The 21,268-nt window shown below is 42.0% G+C and overlaps 1 protein-coding gene across 1 annotated transcript in view; it reads left to right on the top strand.

The window, feature by feature from the left end:
• Positions 1-21,268, top strand: part of SNTB1 (syntrophin beta 1) — a 236,364-nt gene that overhangs the window by 123,337 nt on the left and 91,759 nt on the right. Inside the window, exon 3 of the mRNA XM_047074137.1 lies at positions 18,479-18,686. Coding sequence (XP_046930093.1) covers positions 18,479-18,686 — 208 coding nt within the window. The remainder of the gene's footprint in view (positions 1-18,478; positions 18,687-21,268) is intronic.

Raw genomic sequence — 21,268 nt, 5'->3', positions numbered from 1 at the left:
GGACTGCCACTCCAAGCAAGATGGAGTAACAGGAACTAGATTGACCCTTCTACCTGAAACAACCAGAAGACAGGTGAAATATGTGCTCAAGACCTTGGACATGAGGCAGTGATTCCTGAGAGATGGGAGACAAGACAATCCCTGAGACTGCCCTAGCTTTCTGCCTTGAGAGAGTTTTCAGGCCATGGCTCCAGGGACAGAGAACCCCAGTGGGACCCGAAAGACCCTCTCAGTTGGGAAGACAGGGAGGGGAGTCTGGGAAGACCAACACATCTAGCACCCCAAGGCAGGTAGGAGAGAGGAGAGAGCTGCACAGAGAGAAATCTGGAGCTTCGAAGTGGGTCTCCTCAAGGCCAGCTGAGTACCGATCAGCACGGGTGTGAGGAAACTGCAAAAGACCAAGGGAAAAACTACCCGCAAAGATTAGAGGTAACATTGCTCAGCACTCACATAAGACCAGGAGGCACACCTGTCCTGAAGTTGGACTGGAAAATGTCATGATTCACAGGAGTACACAGAGGACAGAGTGCACAGAGGGCCTCCCCTCAATAGAGGGACAGAATTCATCCTAGATGGAACACCATCCCAGTTGTACCAAACAAACCATCAAAACAACACCTAAAGGGCACCTGGGTGGCTCAGTCGGTTAAGTATCCCACTCTTGATTTCAGCTCAGGTCATGATCTTGTCTGTAGGATCGAGCCCCATGATGGGCTATGTGCTGACAGTGCGAAGCCTGCTTTGGGATTCTTTCTGTCCCTGCCCCACTCGCACACACATGCACACACACACACGCTGTCTCTCTCTCTCTCAAAATAAATAAATAAAACTTAAAAAAAAACAACAACAACAACACAACATCTAAAAATACCTAATGGTTTCCAAGAAACTTAACTGTGTCTTGGAAAAAACAAACAAAAAAAACACTGAAGAATATTTTTAGGAATATAAACATGTGCAGCACTCAACAAGGTAAGATTCACAGTGTCTGGCATCTACTATAACATTGCAGCCATGCAAAGGTGTAGGAAAATATTCCCAATGAAGAGGAAAGCCAGTCAATTGAAGCTGATCCAGAACTAACCCAGATATTAGGGTTAGCCAACAAGGACATTAAAACAGTTCATGTAACTGTATTCCATATATTCAAAAAATTAAAGACATGGAAGATACAAAAAGATCCATATTGGGTAGCTCAGTTGGTTAAGCGACCGACTCTTGCTTTTGGCTCAGGTCGTGAGCTCATGGTTTGTGAGTTCGAGCCCCTGTCAGCGAGGAGCCTGCTTGGGATTCTCTCTCTTTCCCTCACTCTCTGCCCCTCCCAACTTGCGCTGTCTCTGTCTCTCTCAAAGTAAATAAATAAACTTAAAAAAAAAAAAAAAAGATCCAAGTCCAGTTCTTGGAGGTGAAAACTACATTGTATGAAATGAAAAACACATTGGATGGTATTAATTAACAGAAATACCTAGTAATAGAAACTATCCACAGTGAAACACAGATAGAAATGATTTTTAAAATTTTTTAAAAAAATAATTTTTTTAAAGACAATGAACAATTAGTGAGCTATGGTATAAATTTAAGCAGCTTAATATACCTATAGTTGGGTCCTCAGAGGGGGCAAAGGAGGAAAGACATTTGAAGAAATAGTGGCTGAAAACTGTCCTAATTTGATAAAAACTATAAACTCACAGATACATAGAAGCTCAATAAACTCTATATACAAGAAACATGCAGAAAGTGACAGTAGGTCATATTATTATCAAATTGCAAGGTACCAGTGGTAAAAAGAAAAGCTTAAAAACTGCCAAGGAAAAAAGACGCATTACATAGAGAAGAACAAAAAAAGGCAGCTGCTATGGATAAATGTTTATGTCCCTGTCCCCCCAAATTCATATGTTGAAATCTAATCGCCCGTGTGATGATGTTAGGAGGTGGAGCTTCTGGGAGGCGTTCAGGTCATGAGGGTGGAGCCCTCATGATGGGATTTCTGTTCTTTTAAAGAGATCCTAGAAAGTTCTTGCCCCTTCCACCAGTGAGGACAAAGAGAAGATGACCCTTTACAAATCAGAAGGTGCCACCTCATCAGACACTGAATCTCCTGGAGCCTTGATCTTGGACCTTCCAGGATGCAGAAGTGTGAGGAATAAATTTGTGTTTATAAGTCACCCAGTCCGTGGTATTCTAGGATAGCAGCATGAGCAGATGAAGACAGCATCTTATGTCTCATTAGAAGTAATACAAATGAGAAGACAGTCCAGTGAGATCTTTCCGTGTACTGAAAAAAAAGAAAAACCTGTCAAAACTATTATCTAGTGAAAATACCTTTCAAAATTAAGGTGAAATGAAGACTTCTTCCAACATTTTACAAAGGCTGAAAACTCGTCACCTGAAAGAACTGTTTCTGTACAACAACAAGAAATGCTCAAGAAGGTCCTTCATTCAGAAAGAAAATGATATGAAATAGAAATATGGGTATACAGGAAAGAATGGCTCTGTCCTGTTAAGATGAGAACCCTCCCATCCTTGATGTCTAGATACAATGCCATACTAATCAAAATTTCAGCAGGTTTTTCTATACAAATTGAAGAATGGATTTAAAAATTCATATGGAAATGCGAATAGAATATGCATGGAGAAATAGCCAAACGGTTTTGAAAACAAAGTTGGACGATTAACACCACCTCATTCAAGACTTTTTATAAAGTCTTTAGAACCTGCATCCGCTGCTGAAGGGGAACGAAAAATGGTACAACCACTTTGATAACACAGTTTGGCAATTCTTTAAAATGTTAAACACACACCTACCGTATGAATTAGCAATTTTACTCCAAGCTGTTTACCCAAGAGAAATGAAAGCATGTGTCCACTAAAAACAAAACAAAACGAAACCAAAACAAAACACAGATGTTCATAGCACCATTATTTGTAATAACCTAAAACTAGAAAGGACCTACGTGTCTGTCAGAAGGTGCATGGGTAAGCAAACAGTGGTGTATCCATACAGTGGTTACCACTTGGTCATAAAAGGGAGTGAACTATTGACACAGCTACGACATGTATGAATCTCAAAGTAATTACACTGTGTAGAAGATAGAAAGGAATATGTACTAAATGATTCCATTTGCTAAAATTCTAGATAATGCAAACTAAGCTATAGAAAGAGAAATAGAGAGAAGCAGTGTCATCATGGTGGATATACATCTGTCCAAACTTACTGCACACTTAAAGTACGGTTGATTGTATGTCAATTGTATCTCAGCAACACTGTTAAAAAATAAATGCAGTTATAGTTTTCCAGAAAAGCTGGACTATTTTCTATTCTTGAACACCTCAGTATTTGTGAGTCTCTGCCCCTGGTCATGGATGGTCCCCACAGCCTGGAATGCCCTCTCTTCATTCCCCAGCTGTCAAATCCTCTTATTCTGTAAGCCCCATCTAACATGCCTTTCTCTTCCTGAAGGATTTCCTGATCCTTACACTCCAGCATGCCTTCCTTGGATACTCCATGCTTCCTTAATGGCACACCTGTTCTGCCATGTATTAGAATTATTTTGGTACCATCCCCCTCATTAAGCTGTAAATGGCTTGGACTACATCCAGCTTATCTTTGTATCCCATTGCCCACCCACCCCCCATGCCTAGCCGACTCCTGTACTCATGCAAGGGTATTTTTAATTCAATATTTGGAGGACACATTTTCCCAAAGATACAAGTATTAATTCATAAATCAAATGGTCACAATAGAATGCTCTTCTTACTCTGCTATAGTTTGACCTTCCTTTAATATCTAAAGTGTCCTTCCCCTTGCATTTCTCCTGCAGCCACCTCTGTCACTGCAGAGATGTCCCAGTCTTGCCTCCAGTCTCTCTCCCCTCCAATCCCATCTCCCCGGCACCATCTCACTAAAATACAGCTTGATCGCATCACTTGCTTTAATGAAATTCTGTCTGTGGGTCCCCTTTGGACTCTCCCGTTTGTGATCCCACTTCCTCGTCCACCTCTCCCCTAAACTTTGTCCAGGCCATTAAAGAACTACACACAGTTTCCATAATGTGCAATACAGTTTTCCCCTTCTGTCCTCTGTTCAGCTGTCCCTCTCCCTGAGATACTCCCCTTGGCTACTACTACTCCTTTTTGATTTAGCCAACTGATTCTCTTCCTTCAAAAGTGAGCTTCAGGATCATCACTGTTCCAAGGATTGCATTTGTGATAATTCAGCCCACTCCTGTTTGTAGTTGAGGAAACTGAAATGGAGAGAGGTTGAGTCCTTCACTCAAGGATGTTCAGCTCGTAGCCAGTGCATAGACCAAGACTGACTGACTCCATTAACGAAATTCTAACCCCCGTACCATTTGGCCTGTCCTGGAGGGCAAGCATGGGGTTCTTGTTTGCCAGCACCTTCCTTCAGCACTGTGGACATGGCTATGCTGTTGGACTCAGTATCCCTAATACCTAGCAGACTGCCTGGCAGAGAGCAAGCATTCAATAAACATTTTTGCGTGAGTGATTCATGCCCCATCTCAATAACTGGTTGCTTTGGGTTTTTTGTTTTGTTTTGTTGTGTTTTATTTTGGAAGACTTATATTGAAATCTTGGTAAAAGCAGTCCAGGCTAATTGAGAAACAGTCCTCATGCAGATTGCCCAAGGGTACAAAGCTGAAAATAGAAAGTTTAATCAATTGACTTGCACATCTGGAGGGAACAAGTGTTTTGAATGTTATAGGCAGAGGCAGGCATCTGACCAGCTGAGGAGCTCAGCTCTCCCTGGTAGCAACCCCAGAATCTGGGCATTCTTCTCTCCCCTCCATGGCCTGCCCTTCTCCTGACTCCTCCTCCCCATGCACCTCTCTGTCAAGAAGTAGAAATCTTCAAATAAATTTCCTTCATGTGTAATAACTTTCCAGTTCTATTTTAATGCCTATTTTCTTAAAAAAAAAAAAACTAATGAAGTCAAAATAAAATTAAACAAATCTAACCCATAGCTTGCCTGCTTCACAAAGAGATTGACTCTCTTCCCAACTTGTTTGGCACCTTGGCATTTACTGTAAGAATGAGGAAGATTGAATTTCATGTAGTGTGACCTTTTGAAACTTGGGATGATCATTAGCATTATTCTGATTTTCACTCTCTCTTGCAACCAGTGCAGAATTGCATGACAATTTAAAACTTGTCTAGATAGTTCAGATACAGATTTTTTAAAAATAGCAATTTTGTGGGTAGCTGATTTGTTTGTGCTTGTTTAAATCCTTCAAGTAATGAAATGATTATTGCTATCTACAAAAGAGGTGAATGTGTCTTTGAGCAAAGGCTTCACAGAGAAAATAATTATGAAGCTGTCATGTCCATAAATACTTTGACAATGAAATATCTATGAAGTATTACAGTAACTGTTTCAAATGCAGAAAGAGGTATCAGCCCCAAATTCAGGACCAGCCCTCTGGAAAATTATAAAGAAAGTTAAGTTGGCCTCAGCACATCATGAGCTCTCTGTGCCTAGTCTCTGAACTTGGATAAACATGGTTGGTAAGAAGTCTGGATTCTAGGTTCAATAATACTACTACCTGTCGGTGTGACCTTGGATAAATAAATCATGTCTTCCCAGAAGTTAGATTTTTCATCTTTGAAATGAGTGCTTGAGTTAAATGACCTCTGAATTCTTTCTAGATTGCTAAATCTCACTTTGATCATTCATTTATTCATACATTAAATTAGGATAATTTTAGTTTCTGCTTCTCCGCTTTATCTAGTTCTCCCATACTAACTAAAATTGCCTGTGGTCTTTTTCACTTTCTGAACCCCAATTCCCTGGCTACTCTAGTCCCTTCATGTGATAGAGGAATCCTTCTCGTCTCATCCAACTTTGGCCTCATTTTCACCATTCTCCTGGGGACCTCTTCTCTGCTGGGTAGTGGCTACTAATAATCCTTGTTGAAGGAATGTTAACAGCTCAATGGCCTTCTCCTGGTAACACATCTTCTCCTGGAGATACAGTGGTTCTGCCCTTCTCCCCTTTTCTTCTCCTCCCTCCTTTAAAAAAAAGGAAAAAAAAAGACATAGTAGAAATTAAAACAGAATGGATGAGTGATATTTTCGGTTTGGTGGAGTACTGTTACTGTTGTATAAGAAGCTGCCAACTTCACGGTGGTAAGTTATTGCTTAGTTTATTAAGAGCTGAATAAAAGGTTGTCTGCTCCTAAAATAGATACATATTGGGAATTAGGAATTTTTCATGTTACATGAAAACTTAAGAAAGTGTGTGCTTGTCCAAGATTGCTGGACTGTAATCTCAAGGAACACAGAAACCATATCTGTGTTGAGTCCCATTCCCCTCATGTGCCCAATGCCAGGTCTAGGTACTAGGCACTCAAAAATAATTGTAAGCTAATGAATAAAAAGGCCTCTTGCAATTTTGTACATGAGTGAGACAAATATATCTCATTGTTTTACATGCAACTCTGACATAAATGAGTTAGATGGCATCCACTTCTGTTCTTACCTTTAAGATATAAGTTCATCCTTTGAATTAATATTCCTTGCTGTTTTAATTTTGTATCATCTTTTAACCTTGATTTACATATTTACAAGGCTGTCTGCTTTTACATCCAAACTGGATAAAGTTCACAAGACCACAAATTGATTATTTTAAGCCCAAGAAAATCATGTATGACAAATTATCTGATAAACAAAATACTATAAAATAAAATAAACATTTTGGAGTTGACTGCTATTACACATTATCCATGGAAACGATTCTCATGGGACATTAAAACATGTTTGACTTTTTAAAAATATATTAAAGAAATGATTTAGAACTGAAGTACCTTTTACATTAGCATTAAATTCACCATTCAAGACTGAAAGGGTTAACGTCTAGTAAGGGAGAAACAAAACATACAGGGAGGCAGTTATAGAACTTTCTCAAGAGGTTGGAAAGGGAGCCACCATAGAGTCTGGACAAAACTTTTAGTAATAGAGCCATCCATTCACCTAGCCTAGGAGATACTTATGGGTTACCCATCTGTGTGTCAGGCAATGGGGGGATATTAACATATATCATATATATATGATATATAATATATGATATATAATATATATCATAACATAATGTATAAACTATAAAGGGATAAGTCTTGAAAGAGAAATTTTGAGATGACCAAAAGCCACAACTCTCTCTAAGCTTGGGGCAATCACGAGCTACATATCAGAGCCACATTTCAAAATGCTTTCTAGAAATATTGAATAGACAACATAAGTACTCCCAATTCCTACTCCCATGTCCATGGCAGACGTCAATATATGATGATGCTACTTTTCTAGTTGAGTCTAGAAGGAGACCTCAGCCTCTTTTAAAATTTTATTTCAGGCAACCATTACCATTTGATCGAAGTTGCCCTGCAAAGTAAAACTTCTATTCCATCCTAGACAACTGATTGCCCTAGCTCCACTGAGAAAACTTGGTAATTTACAATCTGGTTAGCTCTTTGAAAGGGAGATACAACCAAGATAAAACTTATAAACCTTGGAGACTGAATGGGTACCAGGAGAAGAGAACAGGAGGCACAAGAATGATTGGCTTATCCAAACTGGATTATTGGGAAGATGTTGATTCCATTAAAACAAAATAACCATAGAACAGACCGACTCTTCGGGAGTAGCCGGTAGATGTATACCCTACAAGTTTGAAGTTATTAGAAGATATCTAAATGAAGACGGAGATATTTACCCAAACTTGTGTTTCTTTCCAAATCTGAACCATTTCAACTTTTTATCTTATTAATAGACATTGTCATTCATTCAGCTGTCTAAGCCAGAAACCTCCTTGACACTTCTCTCTTCCCCATCTCTCATAGCTGATCCATCATAAAGTCCTATCAGTTTTATTTTCTGTACTTTACTTTTTTAAAAAATTTTTTAACGTTTATTTATTTTTGAGAGAGAGAGAGAGACAGAGTGGGGAGGGGAGGGGCAGTGAGAGAGGGAGACGCAGAATCTGAAGCAGGCTGCAGTCCCTGAGCTGTCAGCACAGAACCCGATGGGGGGCTTGAACCCACGAGCAGTGAGATCATGACCTGAGCCAAAGTCGGACGCCCAACCGACTGAGCCACCCAGGCGCCCCTTCTGTACACTTTCTAATCCATGTTCTTTATACCATTTCTACTACTAGGTATTGTGCAAGACGTATTTTACACACACACACACACACACACACACACAAATCTCTTTGTTGTTTATTTGAAATTCAAATTTAACTGGACATCCTATATTTTTATTTGCTAATTCTGGTCCAAAATAATCTAATTCAAAAGAAGCAAAATAGATGTCCAGGCTCCAGACACTGTGCTCTGGACTGGACTCTGGGATGGACTGTTAATTCTGTCAGTGTATAATATTAAGAATCTAGAGACAAATGTACATTTATTTGACCTGCATAGCACATTGCATATTTAGATGGCTTTAAAAAAATCAGTTGAGCAAGGTCAAATCACAGAGTATTCTGTGAGGTACAGATGAAGTACGTAGCAGAAAAAACAAAATGTTTTCTCTGGTTTGACATTAGCTGACTCCTCTTCTAAAACTTTGATAACAATATCATTCCCCTAGGAAAGTTGAAGTGCTGAAATTCTTCACATATTTTGTAAATTTATGTGTTACTGAAAAGCTGAAACCCAGCCAATAGGAGAGATATCGTCAGGCTCCCTCAGAGCCTAGCAGAATACGATGTCGTGCGTGACCTGTTTTTGAAATGGGATATTGTGAAAAACAGCAGAACACCTTTCTGGCTTCTTTTCTATTAACTGCTCACACTTGACATATTCCTTAGGTGATCTCATTAGCTCCCATCGTGGCAACCAGATTCCTAAATCTACATGCTTAGCGGGGGATTGTAGTTTCAGGCAATAGAAGCAACTCTAGCTGAGGATATTAGCGGGCTCACATATTTTACAAAGAGCTCAGAGAGACAGGCCAGGCTCCGCACCCATTCACATTGTGAAGGCTGTTCTAGAAAAGACACCACTGTTGCCACCACTTAACAACCATGTCTCAGCTCCCACAACTGCCTCAGCTTGCACCAGTGACAACTGGGGACTGGCCAAGCTCTGCCACTGGTGCCATTTAGATCTGGATGCCTCCACCGCCATCCTTGCCAGAAGATGGATTCCATACACAACTACTTTCTCACGGTGCATCCTTGCCGTGTTGAGTGCATGGCTCTGAGTCCCGACAGCAAGAAAGACTGGGGGCTTGAATCCTGGCTTCTACCATGGGGAAGCTCAACTCATAATTTAGAAAACTTTCCAAATACGCAGCAAGGGTATCTGAAAGATGTTGAGCAGCAACCAAGGTGAAAAATGTTCTCTTTTTAGCAAAAAACCATGTTTTATAAACATCCTACTCAATGGAACAGAACGATGAAGACAGGCCTTATAGTCAGATGCACTAGGGATCCAGTTCCGGCTTTGCCTCTTACTAACTGGAAGGCCCAACACACCAGCCTCTCTGAGGTGCCGTCTTCTCCTCTGTGAGGTAAACACACTAAAACCATGCACCTCATAGATGGTGGGAGGGATGAAATGAGGAGAGGGAACATGTTTGGTGGTGAAGTTTTCACCCCCACAGGACAAGGTCCTCTCCTCATGATGAATATTGTGAATACAGATCGTTCTATCTCTTTCTTTTGAAGTCTTTTAGTTCCAACCAACTTCAGGATTTTAAAAAAGAATCTAAGTTTTTCTGTAGTGTATTCTTGTTCACATAGGAATATTTTTCCTAGTGAAAAGGTGTGCAGACATTCCTTTCCTTCAAGAAACTTTTCTTCTCGGGGCGCCTGGGTGGCGCAGTCGGTTAAGCGTCCGACTTCAGCCAGGTCACGATCTCGCGGTCCGGGAGTTTGAGCCCCGCGTCGGGCTCTGGGCTGATGGCTCAGAGCCTGGAGCCTGTTTCCGATTCTGTGTCTCCCTCTCTCTCTGCCCCTCCCCCGTTCATGCTCTGTCTCTCTCTGTCCCAAAAATAAATAAAAACGTTGAAAAAAAAATTTAAAAAAAAAAAAAAAAAAAAAAGAAACTTTTCTTCTCATATTTGTGTGATGGCATTTCAAGAAAATATTAGACATTAAAGAAAAGCAGACAACTGGAGATAGAAGAACACCTCAAAGTTCACCTGTGTAGAGACAGCCACTGTTAATGGTGCCATGTATTTGTCGGTTGGGAAATATTTTCTATCAGCCATGGGAATCCCAGATTCACGGACTGGAAGCAATCGTAATGACAATGACCATGTAGTTTGAGTCCTCCTCAGTTCCCAGTGGCTGCTGCAAGGCCGCAGGCCTTATGCTTCTGGCTACCTTCATCCGTGTTTCCTCCAGCCTCACGTTGGAGGGGAAAGGTCACGTGAAACTTTTGTTGCCTGGCCGCCAGTTTTATTTATTAAGTTCGTGTCAGGAGGCTTCAAGTTCTATGTGTTGGCCTCGTGTTTCTGAACAGGGGAAGCAGAGAACTCTGGGAAATATTAATCGTCTCCGTGGGAGTCTTTGAAAGAGTAAGAGGGTAAGAAAATTACTCTTTTATTGTGAGGTTTGCCAAATGATCTCTGAGAAGCTGTGATATCATTCATAGGCTGTGCCAAGCTGGATGGAAACTGCTCATCTTGGCAGACATCTAGAGCGAGCGTGTAATTCCTCGGGGTTGGGACGGGCCTTTATCAGAAATAGTTCCATAGGCAGTATTTACATAACTGTGGTGGAGTGTGAGAATAAACACAGCTGTGGCATTGCCCTAAATATTTCTATTCAGCAGGGAATTAAAAGAGAACTTTATCGCTGAACTACAGATAAACACAATTCATCAAGCAGTGGTCAGTTCAACTGGGGAACAAAATAGGAGTTATAAAAGACCAGGCTGCTGAAAATAGCTCCAATCAGCCATCCTGACTTTATTGCTCCTTCACTCCCTCCCTCCCTCCTCTTTCCCGCTTCCAGAAATGTAGGACTCATCAGCTAGCGAGGAGGTTGTCCAGATTTTTTTTTTCTTTTTTTTAGTGCCAGGAGGGAGGTAGAAGGCACTCTGATTTACTGACGATGGCCTACTATGGCCCTGCATGCTTCTGCGTGTTTTATATATACCCCTCATTCCTTTCTCTTTCGGCATCTAGAATTGAATGTTGGTGGGGGTAAGGTTTTTTTGTCTGTTTTTTTTTTTTTTTTGGAGGGGGTGTTTTTTTTGTTTTTGTTTTTTGCCAAAGAGAAGACTTTTTAACGCCAATATGTGTTGAAGTGGAAGCATGATTGCCATAGTTCTAAGCGATCTGCATCTTACAAATTACTTTAAGCATCTGTGTGTTTTACACATTAACGCAGTTCTCATTCAACTACCCGCAAGAAGATAGTTACATGGTGTGTTAGTTTTCTAGGACTGCCGTAACAAAGTGGGCACAAACTGGAAAACTTAAAACGACAGAAATTTATTCTCTCTCGGTTTTGGAGGCCAGACGTGTGAAATCAAAGAGTTGGAAGGGCTGGTTCCCTCCAGAGGCTTTGAGGGAGAAACCATCCCACGCCTCTCTCCCAGCTTCCAGTAGTTGCCGATGTTTGGCATTCCTTGGCTGTGGATACATCCCTCCAATCTCTGTGTCCATCTTCATATTGCCTTCTTCTCTGTGTGTCTTTTCTGTCTCTTACAATGGCACCCCCTTGGATTTAGGACCCACTCTAATTCAGTGGGTAGTTAATGGGAAAAGGACGTCAGCACCAGCCTTACATGAATTACTTCTGCAAAGGTTGTATTTCTAAATCAGTCACATTCTGAGGGTCTGGGTAGAAATGAATTTGCAGCAACATTATTCATCCTACTATACATGGTGAGCTTCTTGGGGACAGGGACCATGTACTCTCCATGCCTCTGTGGCCCCCAACACGTGCTAAGAAATTCTTGTATTAAGAAATCACCACATGTTTCCATGTCTATTTTGTAACTCAAGAGATGTACTAGGATTTACATGCCTGTCTCTTTATTTATGGTGCAGCTAGGAAAGAGAGAACTTGCTTATATGTGCCTGTATGTGCAGATAGTTCACAAGCATTGTATTCACTAATACAGTTCCTTTTCCCAGTTTCCGAGCCAACAAAAGAGTCTTAAAATGCCAAAAGCGTAAATGACAACTGCTAACATCAGGATTTACAAGTTCACAGAGCACTTTCACAATCACTATCTCATTTGATGCTCTAGTAACCTCTGACGGTTTTATTATAAGTATCTCCATTATAATCATCATTATCACTTCATCATCATTCTCATCATAACCACCACCACTCCTATTTTATAGGGGAGACTCAAGGCTCATTGAAATCATGTGATCTGTTTGTGGTCAGTGAATGAGTCAGGATTTTTAGTTGTATTTGACAACCCAACTCAAATTAAGCAGAAAGGGGAACATAGGAGAGAAGTACAAAGATATGCTGTGTGTCAGGTATGGCTGGATCCAGGACTCTCAGCTCTGCTTTCCTCAATGTTGGCTTTGTTTGCAGGCAGACCCTCTGATCCATGATGTTATTTGATCCCTTTGTATATATGATGAGGAAAAAACAAAAACAACAAAAAAAACCCATCTCCTTAACAGTTATTCCTCCAGGAATCCTGGGCCTGAATCTCCATGACTTAAATTATATCACACCTACAACCCTCACACCATTGAGCCCCCAAACCAATAAAGCTGAGAATGGGGGTGTAAAGCCTGGTGCCAGAAAGGGGAAATAGAGATTGGGCAGACGGAACCACAGATAGTCGTAAGAGAGTATAGTTCATAAATGACAGAACTTGGACTTGAGACAAGGTTGTGTTAACCTACAGGCCAATCTACCTGCTTTTCCTCTCCTCCCCCTTCGCTGCCATTCCAACACAGTGAGTACACACAATGGATACGTGGAACAAAATTCAGAAGACAGAAAGTGAGACAGTGAAATCTCCTTTCCAGTCTTTTCCTCTTGTCACACTTTCCCTGCTCATTGAACCCACCTGGATACATTTCCCAGCACAGTCTCCACCTTTACAAGCATTTATATACATCATTTTTAAATCAGTGGCATGACACGAGTCTCGCTGTTCTTCCCCGTGTTTTTGCACCTCCATTGTGTCATGTGGATTTGGTTCCCTGACTTTAATGACTTCAGCTACCCGGCCACTGTAGCATTTTCACACACCTTAATTTTCCCACCCTTGAGTTTTTCCTATTTTCCTTTTCTTTCTCTCCCACCCCCTCCTTCCCCTATTTTTACTTTATGTCTTCATATTTAGTTCCTGTGCGCTTGCAAATTGATGAAGTAGTTATTGGAGTTGAAATTGCTTTAAAAAAATGGGTGTTATGAAATATTTGAAAGTGGTTCTTTTGGGGTATGCTGTCAGCAAAATATTCCAGAAAGGTAAAACAATTTCCCATCTCCTTTCATCCTCGTGGTTGCTTAGTTTAGGTAGTTGAGAAAACACAGGAGGCATCAACAAACGTTTGTAGCTCTAATGATGGCTGCAAATCTTAGCAATTTACGCTCTTAAACATGAGCCTGGTGTGGCTGTTTTGGGTAGAACAGAGGTAGATGGGATAATAGGGGATGTATTATCAGGTTTGCTCCAAATCATCCAAGATCTCGCAGAAGACTCATGCCGCTCTTCCCAAAGTTCTCCTTTTTCCATTCCAGGATGTTAGAGATAGTCCTTGTATGACTTTTTCATTTTTCCTGGGACTAGACTTTGCTCCAAGTCCAAATACTCTGAAAAAGAGTTGAACCAAAGCCCACCTGGGAGGACTCTTCCTGCTACATGGGGCCCCTACGTTTGGGAAGACTATTCATGGCAAACTAGACCTGATCAGACCAGCTTGGCATTTTGACATCTCACGCACGCATTATCTCAGTTGGTCTTCCCAATAACCTTAAGAGGCAAGTGTATTGAGCCATTTTACAGATAAGGAAATTGAGGCTTAGGGAAGTTAAGTAACTTGCCTAGTGCTTCACAGCCATCAGATTTTAGAGCCAGCCTGAACCCAAACTCTAGGTGCTTCACAGCTACTGTCCAGCACAGGTACTTTAAATTGGTGGGAAAATGGGCTGCTGAAGGAACGTAGCCAGCCCAGGAATGGAACTTCTTTCTGTGTCCCTTCGTGCTGTAAAACATGCAGTGCATGGGGTCACATTTTGGCAAAATGAGCTTCAGTGACAAATTAGGCTAACGGGCATGTATTTGAGGTTCATGCTAGTTATATATATATGTATTTATATATATATGTGTGTGTGTGTGTGTGTATATATATATATGTATATATATATATATATATATATACACATATATATATATATATATGTATTTACGACCCGGTCTCCACCCGGTGCTCTACATATAATAACAGAGGCTGGGTGGTAAAATAAATAGCAGTTCCTTCTTGCTGTCTGGGGGAAACCAGCTACCATGTCATGAAGATACTTAGTAGCGTCTGCAAAAGCCCATGTTGCAAGGAACTGAGGCCTCCTGTAGACAGCCAGACAGCCAGATGAGTGCACCATCCAAAAAGTGGAGCCCCAGTCAAGCCTTCAGGTGCCAAAGCCACCGCTGACATCCTGACTGCAAATACACGAGAGCCCTTGAACCAGAGACACCCCACTAAGCCACTCTCAAATCCATGCACCTCAGAAACTGAAATAACAAACGTTTGGGGTTGTCAGCCACTTAATCACGGGGGTAGTTGTGACACAGCCGTGGACAGCTAATGCACTGCCCGGGAGCCCTCTGCTGTGCTGCCTTCTGATGACACTCAGCTCTGCAGAGGGCTTGAACTTGGGCTGAGAGAGGCCTGCCATGGTCCTTAATCCATATAATTTATGGAACATTTAAAGCATATACTCAGGCGTCAACCTCTGGAAATTCCTAGGTCTGGGATGGGGTCCAAGCATCTGTATTTAGTTAAATGATTCAAAACAAAAACCAAAACCTGTTCAGGGGTGTCTGAAGAATATTTTCGATTGAGAGCTTTTTCTGCCCCCCCCCCTTTTTTTTGGACTATAAAAAGCCACAGGCCTATGGTGTCCTCTGTGTTCTTTCTTTGAGACTTTGAGGCTGCTTGGAGGAGTTCGATCCCCTTTTGGCGTGTCCTCCTCAGCCACTGGGAGCCCTGGCAACCAACCAAGCTCAGGGCTTCTTATGAACCCATAGAGCAGCACTTCCTCAAACTTGAATTGCATCGGATATACCTGGAGGGTGATTCCTGAGCCCCACCCCCAGAATTCCTAACTCTGTGGCTCCAGGGTGGGAACTGAGAATTTGCTTTTCTAGTAAGTTCCCCCGCTGCTGCTGCTGCTGCTGCTGCTGCTGCTGCTGCTGCTGCTTGATCTGCCGCACTTTGAGAACCACCACGAGAAAAGCACAGGACCTGCTACTTTGCCCCAGAAATAGTCCAAGATCCTCCCTGTACTTCAGGCAACGACAACAATTGAAGACAAACAAAAACTCCTAGGTTTTGCCTGAGATAAAAGTAATCCACGGTGATAGATATCCGGATAGTGGTGATATTGGGGGGGGGGGGACAATCATTGGAAAGGGAGCACCTTGTAATGTTCTGTTTCTTGATCTGAGTGGCGGTTACACAAAGGCATTCCCTCTACAAAGGTACTTTTGAGCCGTGCACTGCAATTTGTACACATTTCTGTCTACATTATACTTAAAAAGTTTACTTAAAAATTAATGATGATAAATGCTGTCAAAGCCTGGGGAAAACAGACCTCCGCATCATTAGCCTGTACCTTTGTTTACAAGTCAGCTTTCCTCTGGGGGCATGCCGACAACCCAACAAAGAAGATATTCTTGGTTTCCTTTCTTTTTCGCTGGCATCATTTGTATATGTGTGTGTGACACCTGGGGAGTGGCGGCTTCCCAAGCCATCATTTGTTTAAAAACAAATCCAGGTCTTCAAAAGGAAATACTGCAAATGAAATACTGGCAGGTTTTAAATTTAGAGAATAACAGATCATGTTGGAATAATTTGCAAAGCACATTGAGGGGCACCCTGGCTGGCTTAGCTGCTGGAGCGTGTGACTCTTGATCTCAGGGTTTTGGGTTTGAGCCCCACATTGGGTGTAGAGATTATGTAGAAATAAAATCTTTAAGGGGCACCTTGGTAGCGCAGTCAGTCGAGTGTCCGACTCTTGATTTCCATTCAGGTCATGATCCCAGGGTCATGGGATCAAGCCCGACATCAGGCTCCTCACTGACTGTGGAGCCTGCTTAAGATTCTCTCTCTTCCTCTACTCCCCTCCCTTGCTCACTCACTCTCTGTATATGTAAAATTAAAAAATAAAGTAAAAAATAAAATCTTTAAAATAAGGAAAAAACAAGCAAAAGTGCCTTGAACTCTCATTAATGCTTTCTGAGAACCCTGGTTGGTATTTGGTTATGTAACTATACTGAACAGTAAGAACTTTGGGCAAGATTTATCTCTCGTTTCTTTGAAAAGTGCCCAAGAGGCATGAGATTTTTTTTTTTTTTCTTCTGAGTGAGGACAAATGTCACCTAAAGAATTCCCTGTGTTATCACAGGAAACCTTTGGAGTCTTAGCGAAGAGTCTTGTTTTGCACATTTTTTACCAAAAAAAAAAAAAAAATGCTAATTATTGCTAAAACTCCCCCAGAGACATTCCACTTTCGAAATCATTCCTTTTCTCTAATTTAAGTTTATGAGTAAAAAGGTCTACTCTCTCTAAAAGTTTGGTTTTGAATGTAAAGGAGGCCAGGTTGCATTGGGACTTATTTTCAGGTGATTTGCAAAATTGTTAGTTTGAAACTCAGGAACTAAGGGTACTATTGAGCATAAGAATAGACTCGAGACAGCTGTGGAAGACAAGGGTGCTCCCCTACTGAATGTTGTCCAGTCTTGAGGAGAGACACTGTAACGCAGTATCTAAACTCATGGGCTTTTGAGCCTAACCAACATAGGTTTGAATCCTAGAACCATTGTGTGGCCTTGAGTAAATTCTTCCTCTCTCTGAACAAACTTCAGGTTTTTTTTCTTCTGTTACATAGGATTAATAGTATCAGTCCTGGGAATATTAGGAGAAATATATTTATAAATAGTAAATATTTGGGGTGCCTGGGTGGCTCAGTCGGCTAAATGTTCTTCTTTTGGTTTGGGCTCAGGTCATGATCTGACAGTTTCACGAGTTCGAGCCCCACCTCAGGCTCTGCACTGGCAGCGAGGAGCCTGCTTGGGATTCTCTTTCTCCCTGTCTCTCTGCAGCCCCCCACCCACTTACACTGTCTCTCTCTCTCTCAAAATGAATAAACTTAAAAAATTAAAAAACTTAAAAATAGTAAATATTCAGTGAATTGTAGCATAATAATGAAGGGACAAAATAATAAATGGGTCATTTTTATTCAGTTTGAATTTCCCAATCCCTACATCTTTCTGATACAAACACGAATGTAAAAGTATTTATTTGCATGTATACATGAATGAATAAATGTGGGTTTTTTTTCTCCCTATAATAAAAATTACCTGTCTTAAAGATTATAGGTGTGAAGGACAGGTTAATGGTTGCCAGAAATTTGGGATGGCAGTGGAGAGGGGAGCATTGTAACAACTGGGCATAGCTGGAGGGAGGGCTTTTTGGTGATGGAATAGTCCTGTCCTCTCCTCTCCTCTCTCTGCTTTCTCTCCTTACCTTCTGTCTTTTCCTTCTTTCCTCTGTTTTTTCCTTTCTCTCCTTCCTTCCTTCCTTCCTTCCTTCCTTCCTTCCTTCCTTCCTTTCCTTTCCTTTCCTTTCCTTTCCTTTCCTTTTCTTTCCTCCCTCCCTTCCTTCCTTCCTTCCTTCCTTCCTTCCTTCCTTCCTTCCTTCCTTCCCTGTTTGACTTTAAATAGAACAACTGTTAGTGCATCTCTCTGCCCAGTGTTACCCCTTCCTAGGCCAATTCACTTCTTCAACACACATGTCTAAGGGTAAGTAGTAGGTAAATGTGCCACAGACAGGATTCCTAAGGAGTACAAAGTTTGGTCATCTATGATTCTTCAATATTCCCAATTAATACTGAGCAGTAGGATTAAGAGTGTGGCTAGATATTTCAGTATACTTCCTACAGGAGCAGCAAGGATGTGAGCATACTATTACAATCCTCTGTGGATTGAGAGGTAAAACAAATTAACATCAGCTCATAGTTTGGAAGTTTTGATATGATACTATTGATAAGCCAGTCAGCCGAATAACAGGAAATCTAAATAGCCTTAATTCAGTTGATGTCCCCAGGTTCTAGAACAATGCCTAGGCACTCAGTAGATGTTTGTGGTTGAACAAATGAGTGAAGGAATGAATGATGGGAGCATTAAGACAAACCACATGAAACTGACAGAGTACAAAAGTAAAAGTAAAGAATTCATTCACCTTTTGTGGCCCAGACTTGACAAAGTATGATCTGCCAGGAAACATTCTAACCCTTCTCTCTTTGCTTCTCTAGGCAGCTTGAAATTCACTCTCCAGATGCTAAGCACACAGTGATTCTAAGGAGCAAGGACTCAGCCACTGCCCAGGCCTGGTTCAGTGCCATCCATTCCAATGTTAGTGACCTGCTGACCCAAGTGATTGCTGAGGTCAGAGAGCAGCTGGGGAAAACAGGCATTGCTGGGAGCCGAGAGATCAGGCATCTGGGCTGGCTTGCAGATAAGGTAAGGAAAATGCTCCCCTGGTAATAGTCATTTTCCCCAGCGATTCCCCAGCACCTGTTGCAGCCATGAAGTCAGTTACCTCGTGCCACACGCTGGGTCCCTCATTCACAGGCTGCTCGGGTTTCTTGGCCATTTCCACCAGGTTTGCTTTCGTGTTATACATGGGGGCTGTGTCTTCATCAGCTCTGGCTCCCCCAGATATAGTCCAATACATTGCAGATTGCAGGTGGCCACAGATTGTTGAATGGATGAATGAGTTAAGTGAGCGGATGGGTATTGACTCTCACACATAGGAAGGTTGGGGAAAATAAACTCAAAATGGAGCTTTTGCCTTCTGAGGTAAGGAAGTTGCAAATGTTGCTTTAAAAGGGGGGTTTCTGGGGGCATCTGGGTGGCTCAGTCAGTTGGGGGTCCGAACTTCAACTCAGGTCATGATCTCACAGCTCGTGAGTTCGAGCCCCGCGTCAGGCTCTGTGCTGACAGCTCGGAGCCTGGAGCCTGCCTCGGATTCTGTGTCTCCGTTTTTCTCTCTGCCCCTCCCTGGCTCGTGCTCTGTCTCTCAAAAATAAATAAAAATTTAAAAAAAGGGGGTGGGGAGGGTTCTGTGTGTTTTCATGAACCTGCTTATTAACACAGATAGATACATTTACAAATAATAGCAATAATAATAACAAGGAGTCCTTAGCAACTACCAGCAACTCTTTTGACATATTATTTTATATTTTATCTGTATTCTTAAGTCAGCAGGCCCTAAATGCCATCGTTTGTGGGCACTGATGTTGTGCAAGGCATGGCGCTAGGCAGGAGTAGAGGGAAGTGTATAAGGATGAATGAAGATTTAACCTTTGTTCTTGGGGAGGACAGCTACGGTGGGAAGGACCTGGGGTCATGTTAACACTGTTCACTCTGATTTCTTTTCCCAAGTTACATGATATGTTGAAAATAGTAAAACTCACTTTGCGACAATCTCCTGGGAATTAACCCTTCTCTTCATTTCAAAGGATTGAGCCTTTGCCATTATCCCTATACCTGATTGCTGTCCCTTGAACTTGACCTTGAGTGCTCAGGAACACTGGGCTTTTGGAATGGTCTGACCTCCCAGTGACTCACATTGTAATAGGAGGTAAATGGGAATAATGATTGTTGCAATAAACAGCCTCCCTGCCAGTGAACCGTGTCATCTGAGAAGGTCCAGTCAAACAGCACTTGAAAATAATACTTGAGCACAGCATTCGGCTGTTTTCCACCATTGTTCTTTGTTTGCACCAGTTCATGCCTGAGTCTGAGCCACAAAATTCAACACAGAGTGGGTTGTTTGATTTGGTGTCGTCCCATCTCTCACAGATTTCAGAGGATGAAAGGGGCAATGCAGGTGTTGGTAGCCCCCAGGGCATGATAAACAAAACCCACAGGTAGCTTCTGGAAACCTTATGGGCTGGGGTTCTCAGTGAAAACAATACTGCAAATCTGGATGACATCGTTTTAGAAGTCACAGTCTCTAACACTCTTTACTTTTTCCTTTCTCCAAATGTGTGGGGGAATCTTTCCATAGCAAGCAACAGAAAGCTCAACTCAGCTGAGCAAAAAAGTGCTGTACCACTTTTTTTTAATTTTTATTTTTTATTTTTTATTTTTTACCACTTTTGAAAACTACAGTGTCCAAGGATCAACTTCAGGCATGGTGGGATCCAGGGATCCAAATAATGATATTAGACCTGCTTCTCCATCTTTTTGCACCCTGCCCACTTCATTGGTTTACACTTAGGCAAGCCCTCGACCTTGGCCCAACAGTTCCAGGCTTGTGATGCCCCTTACAGGTACCTGTCTCACTGAATAAAGACCTCTTTGCCTCCCACAGAAGATTGGAACTGAGATTCCTGAGATTAAGCCTAACTGACCTGACTTAGATCAGATGTTCAGCCCTGGGTTGTACTGAGATCAGCCTCATCCAAGCCACGTGCACTGACAGATGGGGACAGGCGGTTCTCTAATGCAAAGTCTGGCTGCTGTGCTAGGAGAAGTTGAATGGGTTGTGGAGAAGCCAGAGCAACAGACATTCACTCTAGAAGGAGAAGATGAGGATGAAAGATGTCCTCCCTTGGTTAAGGGTCTGGGTAGACTGGCAGATATTCTGCAGATTTCAGGGTCCTGGCAGGAGGTGGAAGGCAAACCTAAAAGTGATGGTTGGAAAGGATTTAATGCAGCAGTAATTTGAAAGGTGTGGCCAAGGTAAGGAAAACCAAGAAGAGATGGAGAAGTACTCCAGAGGCACCAATGGCACGAGGCCACTACCATCCCTTAATCTGCAATAACAAGGAAAAGGAGCGGTTACCTGAAGCTAGCGGGACTTGCAGCTCTAGAAAAGGGCCACCACCAAGAGCTGAGGCCTTTGAGAGGGAAGCACATCCGTACAAGTCCTGCCCGCTGATCTGCCAGTGTCTCCCATTGGCTGAGGCTGACTGGAAGCCAGAGGCAAGGGAGCCCCACTGATGCACTCCGACAAGGTCTGTCTCCCAAGGCACAAGCAGGGTGGAAAAGGGTAGAGACTGGACCCGGAGGGGCAAAGAGAGCTGTCCAGCATA

Source organism: Lynx rufus, unplaced genomic scaffold, assembly GCF_022079265.1.
Source record: "Lynx rufus isolate CCGP_SWC_20201006 ecotype Redwood Valley unplaced genomic scaffold, mLynRuf1.p SCAF_12, whole genome shotgun sequence".
Lineage (NCBI taxonomy): Eukaryota > Metazoa > Chordata > Mammalia > Carnivora > Felidae > Lynx > Lynx rufus.
This window is presented reverse-complemented; position numbering and strand designations above follow the sequence as displayed.